The 10,000-nt window shown below is 40.1% G+C and overlaps 1 protein-coding gene across 1 annotated transcript in view; it reads left to right on the top strand.

Moving 5' to 3' along the window:
• The first annotated feature begins 901 nt into the window (after positions 1-901).
• Positions 902-10,000, top strand: part of LOC123517987 (ionotropic receptor 21a-like) — a 12,448-nt gene continuing 3,349 nt past the window's right edge. The window contains exons 1-7 of the mRNA XM_045278488.1: positions 902-1,387; positions 1,965-2,110; positions 2,296-2,389; positions 4,158-4,310; positions 4,932-5,079; positions 5,334-5,485; positions 5,858-6,008. Coding sequence (XP_045134423.1) covers positions 902-1,387; positions 1,965-2,110; positions 2,296-2,389; positions 4,158-4,310; positions 4,932-5,079; positions 5,334-5,485; positions 5,858-6,008 — 1,330 coding nt within the window. The remainder of the gene's footprint in view (positions 1,388-1,964; positions 2,111-2,295; positions 2,390-4,157; positions 4,311-4,931; positions 5,080-5,333; positions 5,486-5,857; positions 6,009-10,000) is intronic.

Here is a 10,000-nt window from a genome sequence, read left to right as displayed (position 1 = left end):
AACGGCTAGCGGCGGACCAGTGCCCATTCTTGGTCAAGATGAAATATCGAATGTTCCCCCTTCGTGACTAGTTATGGCTCCTCGATGATAGACCGTGTTTGATGAGTCCGTTGGCGTTCATTCATATTTCATTTTCCAATAAAAGCATATTTATGGAAACTATTAGATGCTATAGCAGGGTTACTTAAGGTGAAAGTTTTGGTATGGCTTTGTGCTTCGCGGGGATTTCATCATGCCATCTTTCCAAAGATCACGGGCTTGCCTTCTTTCTCCAACCCTGCTCCTCCTCCTTATCCTCTGAGTCTTTCCTTCTTTCTTTCCCTGTTTCTAGACTATATAAATTTGTGTATTTCCGAAATTATTTCCGAAATTACTTAAATTTTTTTTCTAAATTACCGTTGAGGTAAGAATCGGCAGTGTTTTTAGTATAAACTTAGGTGTCCCCCATCCTGAACGTAGTGTATTAGGGCGGGGGTGCGACCTTGCCGCTGCGGCGGCGGTTACTTCCACCTGACCTCATTCACCAGTCAGTCCTGACCTGCCCTCGTATGCAGTCTTGTTATGGACCGTTCTCCTGCTGCAAGCTCACCATATGGCCACCTTCTAAAGCAATCTAAGACAATAATATGCAACATAAGCAAGTACTTCTCGGAAGAAAAAGGCGAGAGAGAGAGAGAGAGAGAGAGAGAGAGAGAGAGAGAGAGGGGGATGGGATTGGAGAACAGGCCAGTGAACTACGGAGATGTGGCAACAGTAGGAGACTAGCTGTCAAAAAGCGGATCGCACCAAAACGACCATTTTAGAGTGACCCGACTATAGTTCATATTGTAAACTAAATACAATTTACCAGTCCCTGACGAATATCTTTTCAATAAAATAAGTTCTCTTTTCAGCGAAAACCATGGATTTTCTGAACTTTGTTGCTTTGGCCGTGATTCTGACATATCCATGTATCCAGGCAACCCAGCAGAGTAGCAAACACAGCCAAGTTGTTCATCGCATCACACAGTCTAATTCAGGTGTTCTCGACGGTATCCCTACCCTGCAACACGGGGCGCTCTCTACTAAACCGTGGGGTTCTCACAGTAACGCACAGATTGGTAACTTTCCTCCAAATCATCGTAGAATTAAGGCAAAAATCAACAAATACGTCAAGAGAAGCAAAGGTTCGGTCACTGGGACCGAGGGGGTAGTACAAGACGAAGCAACTTCAGTTTTTGATCCTGATAAACCCTTTGACAACATGAAAGATCTGCTATCCTTTAGCCATCTGGTAACGACCATGACACAGCAAATGAGCACTTGCGAGTTGGTGGTGGCTTATGACGACGGTTACAGTGACCCTGAGGTGTTTGAGGGCGCCCTGTCGCTGTCTAACGTGAAACAGGTGAGCACGAGAGGGTTTGGTGTACGTTGATGGCACAGTCAAGCAAGTAATCCTCACAATATAGAGCATACTTGCACAGTGCACCTAATACCATTAAGTGATTGACGGTGACAACCAATTTGCTGATAACTCATAAAGAATTACTATAGGATTTTTTTTAAGCGCAAGGACGACTATAAATGTTAATACATTTGAGGTTTATTCCTATGTGGCATATGATACGCGTAGTTCACGGACACAAATAAGAAACCATTGGTGTAGATTCCATATTCATATTTCTTTATCTCCATCACATTACATGTTCTTTTGTTAAATCTAACATTTTTACCAGAATATTTCTCATTTAAGAATTCGACTTTCTTAGATTTTGTGCATCAACCATTTTCTAATATTTGAATGTCTTTCGCCAACCTGATCACTTTTGATTCAATAAGGATTGAGTGACAATAGTACTGTAATCCAAATGCAAACATCAGTTCCTGGTCGAGTATCCCTTTTTTGTGGGCCGTCGCAAGCCTTCATTACCTCCCAACTCAACACCTGTATACAATTCTGTGAGCAAGTCGGCTCGTTCCAGGTGGTTCATGTGAAGACGACCGAGGACTTTAAGAAGCTGGTGTGGCTGTCCCCGGGTTGTCGCTGGTATGTAATGCTGCTGCACAACCTGGAGGTGCTTATCTCTTTTCTCGATATTGACCGGGACGCCTGGGACTATGACGGCAGGTAAGGCAGGAGGGTACAAAGGTATGGGCAACAATCTCCAGGACTTCAATATGCAAGGAAAGGATATTATTGATAACATTCTTACTAGTGTGCTTTGTCTTATTCGTATCTATATTTCAAAGCAAAAATGTCTATTTTGTCTGCATTGTACTCATGCGATTAGATTGTAATACTGCTGTTGGCAGGTACGTGGTGGCAGCACTATCGATGTCACAGCTCAACAGGATGATCAGAACAGACAAAGGAAGGAAGACTCAACACTTCATTGGAATCGTCAAGGTGCGGCCATACGAAAATATCATTTCCCTCTCTAAGTTTATCACCTAAAAAATTTTACACTTGTATCTATACCATATAGGGAGGCTGTCACATAGTGGATAAGATGTTGAGCGTGGGATCGGACAGACATCCACGTGTAGGTTCGAATCCCACCACATACCGCCTTGAAATTATGCTATTTGTCGAGTGATTTAAGTTACCTACAAGTCACCATGATACCATGGTTACACCAAAGATACGCTAGGGTGGTGATATGGGCCCTAATATGGGTACCACTATAAATAAATTTGCCTGCGCCACTAATGGGCCGAAGCTGAACAGCGCTTCCCACATATATTCTGCAAGTATGCCTATAGGTGCTGTAGGTCATAAAGTAATTTCTTTTTCTTTTTTTTACGTAGGGAAAAAGGCCTGCCAAGGACAAAAAAAAAAAGAGAGATTAAAAGAAAAGGTCCACTTGAGTGCTGGCTCTAGAAAATGTAAAAGCGTCAGCTAAAGTTGGAGAGCAAATGCCTCGATACTTCCCTCTTAAAAGAAGACAAGTTGTAAGAATTCGGAAATACAGATGCAGGGAGGGAGTTCCAGAGTTTGTCAGTAAAAGGGATGAATGAATGAGAGTACTGGTTAACTCTTGTGTTAGAGAGTTGGACAGAATAGGGATGAGAGGAAGAAGAAAGCCTTGTGCAGCGAGGCCGCAGGAGGAGGGGAGGCATGCAATTAGCAAGATCAGTAGAACAGTTAGCATGAAAATAGCGATAAAAGATAGAAAGAGATGCAACATTCCGACAGTGAGAAAGAGGCTGAAGACAGTTAGTCAGAGAAGGGGAGTTGATGAGACTTTTGATTCCCCCTTATCTAGTAAAACTGTGTGACTGGAAACCCCCCAAACAGGGACGGATTAGGCCTTTATACAGAGTAAGCAGTTGGAGGGGCGAGAAAAACTGGCGGAGACGCCGCAGAACACCTAACTTCATAGAAGCTGTTTCAACAAGAGACGAGATGTGAAGTTTCCAGTTAAGATTATGAGCAAAGGACAGACCGAGGATATTCATTGTGGAAGAGGGAGACCGTTGAGTGTCATTGAAGACGAGGGGATAGTTGTCTGGAAGGTTTTGTCGAGTTGATAGATGGAGGAATTGAGTTTTTGAGGCATTGAAAACTACTAGATTTTCTCTGCCCCAATCGGAAATCTTACAAAGATCGGAAGTCAGGCGTTCTGTGGCGTCCCTGCGTGATCTGTTGACTTCCTGAAGGGTTGGTCGTCTCTGAAAGAAAGTGGAAAGATGTAGGGTGGTATCATCAGCGTAGGAGTGGATAGGGCAAGAAGTTTGGTTAAGAAGGTCATTAATGAATAATAGAAAGAGTGGGTGGCAGGACAGAACCCTGAGGAACACCACTATTAATATATATATATATATATATATATATATATATATATATATATATATATATATATATATATATATATATATATATATATATATATATCTCACGCATTGGATATTAAATTTTATACCTCCTGACGTAAACTTTCCATAAAACGCTATTGCTAATAAAATTCCAAATATTAATTATTCAATATTTGCGGATACATAAGTGATTATGAATATCTTTTACCTATATATCCACGGCTATGGATTCGGATGTAAGGAATCATCAATAGGAACAAATATCCATGTGAACCTAACTAATCTCTGCTATCTTTGAAAATAGTAACAAGGAGAGAGCAAAACGTTTCACAATATCAGTTTTGTTGGTCTCTCCTCAGTCCCGTCAGGAGTATGAGTGGCGGCTGTACACCAATCAACTCTACTGGGGCAAAGGTATGCGACCCCTTACTACCTGGCGTGAACGCAGCTTCACCTCCAGTCCTGTCTTCTTCCCGGATAAGCTGTCTGACCTGCGTGGCGCCACTCTTAGGGTGTGTGGCACCTCAAGGCACAATACTGTAAACATATGAACATATGAAAATAATAGAAGCTGTAAGAAGCCGTCAGACTCACACGTGGCAGTCCATCTATGATACGTACCTTTCTATTTCTATATGTTATGTTCATCCGTAAATCAGTTTAATCTTTCCTCTTAACTTGAAATGTGAGAAGGACTGGATATTTTTTTAGGCGTAAAAGACCACACGGGAAAACAAATGTCGTCCATCTGTTTTATTCATTTATTAATGATCTATCTATCTATTAATCTATCTATTTGGCAATCTATTTATACATCAGTTTGTCTTTACATATACCTGTTCGTATATCAATCTATCTGTGTGTGTGTGTGTGTGTGTGTGTGTGTGTGTGTGTGTGTGTGTGTGTGTGTGTGTGTGTGTGTGTGTGTGTGTGTGTGTGTGTGTGTGTGTGTGTGTGTGTGTGTGTGTGTGTGTGTGTGTGTCAACTTAACTATAGTTGTTTTGCTTAAATGTGACTAATAGACTAACATTTTTTTTTCTATATTAATTCATCTATTTGTTCATTTATTCATCTCTTCATTTATTCATCTATCTATTCATTATGATTTCTTTTGTTATTATCACTGTCTCTAGACGGTGACCTTCCAGTGGGAGCCGAGCATCATGTATCAGCGAGCGGGCACTGGCGAGATAACACTGCGGTACGGTGTGGACATTTCGGTCACTAGACTTCTTGGGCAGGCCATGAATTTCTCAGTGCGATTTGATGAACCAGCAGATGGTACGTGAGCAACCTCTAATGCCATGATAATTCTGTAATTATTCAGGAAAGAAAATAAAACATCCTTTATACACGTACTGCTTTCTCTCTCTCTCTCTCTCTCTCTCTCTCTCTCTCTCTCTCTCTCTCTCTCTCTCTCTCTCTCTCTCTCTCTCTCTCTCTCTCTCTCTCTCTCTCTTTTCTTGTAACCTTTATCGCATGTCAGTTTATCAGGAGTATGTCTGTCTTTCCTTTGTAACGACGGGCTTCTGAAGGCGAACTCTGGGGGCGGCAGAATGAAGACAGGTCGTGGACAGGCCTTATGGGAGCGCTGGATCGGGATGAGGCGGACATGGGCGTGGCCAACCTGTTCCTCTCCTATCGAAGAATTGGGGTGGTGGACTTCAGTCTCCCGTACGATTTTGAAGTCAGTGATATCGATCGGTTTATATCTAATGGGGCACCGTACTAGGAAAATGTTTTGTCTTTTAAGGTTTTATTTATTTTTTTTTTTTATATCTATGTATTTCTGTTTACATCTACATGTCTGTCTGTCTTCAGTAGTCTTCAGTATGTCAGTCTTTTTTTTTTTTTTTGTAGGAATGGGGATGGGGATAGGTGGAGGCGCTGCGTATTAATCTATCAATCAGTCTGATGGTTTATTGATCTGAAACGGTCTCTTCATATTTATAATTAAGACGTAAATTATACGCGACAATAAACCATTCAATCACAAATGTAATGATATATTTGGAATATAAATATATCAACGTCCTGATGGGACTCTGTGGACCCACAGGAGTCGTGCTTCCTGGCCAGGACGGAACCACCCCTGCCTCGATGGCAAGCTCTTTCATTCCCTTTCCATTGGGCCACTTGGATCGCTATTTTCGTTGGTCTTCTGGTCTCCGGCCCTCTTCTTTACGTCCTGATCCTGGCAGGGCATGGTGGTACGCATGACTAAAATGAACCTTCATAATTCATACCTTGAATACTATGATACAGTAATTAATCATCACCTGATCTAGTTCAGTGGTTACCCAAACTGTTATAAATGACGATGTCTGTCGCTTTTAACAGACTCAACATATATACACTCCCTCTCCCATCTTTATTCTTTATATAGGGTAATATATTTTTTAGAGTTTATATTATGGCATCCTTTAGGAAAATAATGATCTTTCCATGGATCAAATTGAATAGAAAATATCATATATTATGTGCAACAATATCATAAACATGATCAATGAAAGAGTGATCTTTTATAACTGGCAAAATAAAAAGAAGTACTTGCACAATTTCAACATGACATGTAATACAGTGAATCACTGCTTCCATTACATACACAATTTTACAAACTTAATACAAAGCCTGAAAACATAGCACGTGGCTTATATATATTATCTTTAATTCTCATAGCACCGAAACAGCCACCCCAGTAAATAAATCACACTCAGATACATACAGCTTCATAAACTAATTACTAAACTTGAAAGTATGGCACATACATATGTACATAATATTTTGAGTTACCACTTTTTTATGTAAGAAAGTCACTACCATGGGGAAAAAGGCCCACTTGAGTGCCAGCTCCTATAAAGATGCTAAATACAAAAATCAGATGACATTTTTTTTTTTTTTCATGCAGGGGGGACAGCTGGCCCATCAAGTTGCCAGTTCCTTTAAAAGACACAGGAGTTAACCAAAATTCAGGGACAAATGTCTTGAGACCTCTCTCTTAAAAGAAGTCAAGTTGTAAGATGATGGAAATACAGAATCAGGCAGGGAATTCCAGAGTTTACCAGAGAAAGGTATCAATGATTGAGAGTACTGGTTAATTCTTTCATTATAGAGAGTTGGACAGAATAGGGATGAGAGGAAAAAGAAAGCCTTGTGCAGCGAGGCCGCAGGAGGAGGGAAGGCACGCAGTTATCAAGATCAATAGAGCAGTTAGCATGAAAATAGCGATAAAATATAGAAAGAGAGGCAACATTCCGACAGTGAGAAAGAGGCTGAAGACAGTCATTTAGAGGAGAGAGGAATTGATAAGACTAAAAACTTTTGATTTCACCCTATCTAGCAAAAATATGTGAGTGGAAACCTCCAAACATGCGAAGAGTACTTCATACAAGGACGGATAAGGCCCTTGTATAGAGTTAGCAGTTAGAGGGGTGAGAAAAACTGGCGGAGACACCGCAGAAAGCCTAACTTCATAGAAGCTTTTTTAGCAAAAGATGAGATGTGAAGTTTCCAGTTAAGATTATGAGTAAAGGACAGGCCGAGGATATTCAGTGTGGAAGAGTTAAACAGTTGAGTGTCATTGAAGAAGAGGGGATAGTTGTTTGAAAGGTTGTGTCGAGTTGATAGATGGCGGAATCGAGTCTTTTAGGCATTGACCGCTACTAGGTTTATGCCAGTGAGGGCATGGAAAACTTCATTATGAAGAACTTTATTTGTAGGCATGAAATAGCCAGAGGGAGGAGCATAGGGAGGAACAAGTCCAGAATCAAACAAGGTGGAGTTGTTAGCACAGATTTGAAGAAGAATTCTGCTAAAAAGACAGAAGAGATAGCAGTGGTGCCATCAGGATCAAATAAAGGAGGGAAAGATGAAGCAAAGTCATTGGGGTTGTTTTTTTCAAGGTGCCAGAAGTTACAAGGAGTGGGAGTTTGAAAGATTTTGACATTTTCTATTTATGAAAGAGTGTTTGACAAGTTGAAGAACAGACTTGGCATTATTCCGGACAGAAATATAAAGTGCATGAGATTCAGGTTATGGAAGGCTCAAGTACCCTTTGTGGGCAACATCTCTACCATGTATAGCACGAGAACAAGCTGTGTTAAATCAAGGCTTAGAAGGTTTAGGTTGAGAAAAAGAATGAGGAATGTACGCCTCTATGGCAGACACTATCACCTCTGTTATGCGTTCAGCACACAGAGATGTGTCTCTGACACGGAAACTAATCATTCCAGGGAAAATCAGCATAATACCTCTTCAGGTCCCCCCAACTGGCAGAGGCAAAACGCCACAGGCACCTCCGCTTCTAGGGGATCCTGAGGGGAATTTGGAGAAATACAAGATACAGAAATGAGATTGTGATCGGAGGAGCCCAACGGAGAAGATAGGGTGACAGCATAAACAGGAGGATTAAAGATAAGGGAAAGGCCAAGAACATTGGGCGTATCTCCAAATGGTCAGGAATACGAGTAGGGTGTTGCACCAGTTGCTCTAAGTCGTGAAGGATAGCAAAGTTAAAGGCTAGTTCACCAGGATGGTCAGTGAAGGGAGAGGAAAGCCAAAGCTGGTGGTGAACATTGAAATCTCCAAGAATGGAGATCTCAGAGAAAGGGTAGAGAGACAGAATGTGTTCCACTTTTGAATTTAAATAGTCAAAGAATTTACTATAGTCAGAGAAAGTTAGAAGAGAGATAGACATCCAGATCCTTTTAGTTAGAGAGTGACTGTTGGATCGAAGCCACATGGTGGAAAACTCGGGAGATTCGGGAGCGTGGGTACGAGAGCAACTTAAGTCGTCACGGACATACACGCAACATTCAGCTTTGGAGCGAAAATGAGGATAGAGAAAGTAGGAGGGAACAGAGAGGGGCTATTGTCAGTTGCCTCAGACAGCTCTGTTTCGATGAGGAACAGAAGATGAGGTTTAGTAGAGGAGAGGTAGTGTTCCACAGATTGAAAATTAGATTTAAGACCGCGAATGTTGCAGAAGTTAATGAAGAAAAATTTGAGGGAAGTGTCAAGACATTTTGGGAATAAATGTCTTGAAACCTACCTTCAACTTGAAAAAGTTTAAGTCATAAGGAGGATATACCTACAAGAGCAGACATGGTGTTTGAGAGTGACAAGATTGAATACTTGCCATTCCACCCTAATAAAAAAAAAAAGCTGTCGAACAAAATCTGCAAAAATACTTACACTAATTATTGTTTCTAAAGTAATTTGATTATTTAGTTTTTAAACAGTAATTTTTCGTTTGACGGCTTAACGCCTCCTCTTTACTGTATTATTTCCATGGAAAAGCCGCTCCCGCACACCATTTGAGAAAACACTGGAAATATCCAAAATGGGAAAGCCTGCAAAGTTATTGCGCCAAAATAAAGAAGACAGTTAGTTTGCAAGAAAGAAGAGAAGGAATTTAAGAACTAATTCATTTTGTTCACTATTTACACAGTGTACAAATAAGATTACAAAATAGTTATTTATCAGTTGACTACACGCATGTCTCTAATTAATTTCTTCAGAAATAAGCAGAATACAATAAATGACTCTGCATGATTTTCTGAGACAATTGAATAGCCTGTCTCAGTAGGAGTCTTCACAATTTTGAAAGCGGTAATGAAGATGGGTGGGAAGAGATGATAAAGTATAATGTATGAAGGCACCAGTATATATATCCCACCAATACTGAAATATTTCAGACATGGCGATACTATTTCATCCAAGCGTAAACTGTCATTGAAGAACTATATGTGTGTGTGTGTGTGTGTGTGTGTGTGTGTGTGTGTGTGTGTGTGTGTGTGTGTGTGTGTGTGTGTGTGTGTGTGTGTGTGTGTGTGTGGGTGTGGGTGTGTGTAATTCACCTCGGTCGCCTGCTGGTCACCCAGCCAGTCTTCCCCATTACGGAGCGTGTGTGTGTGTGTGTGCGTGAGTGTGTGTGTGTGTGTGTGTGTGTGTGTGTGTGTGTGTGTGTGTGTGTGTGTGTGTGTGTGTGTGTGTGTGTGTGTATATATATATATATATATATATATATATATATATATATATATATATATATATATATATATATATATATATATATATATATATATATATATATATATATATATATATATATATATATATATATATATATATATATATATATATATATATATATATATATATATATATATATATATATATATATATATATATATATATATAT

Source organism: Portunus trituberculatus, chromosome 43 (assembly GCF_017591435.1).
Source record: "Portunus trituberculatus isolate SZX2019 chromosome 43, ASM1759143v1, whole genome shotgun sequence".
Lineage (NCBI taxonomy): Eukaryota > Metazoa > Arthropoda > Malacostraca > Decapoda > Portunidae > Portunus > Portunus trituberculatus.
Note: the sequence above shows the minus strand (reverse complement) of the source record. Positions and strands in the feature narration are given on the sequence as shown.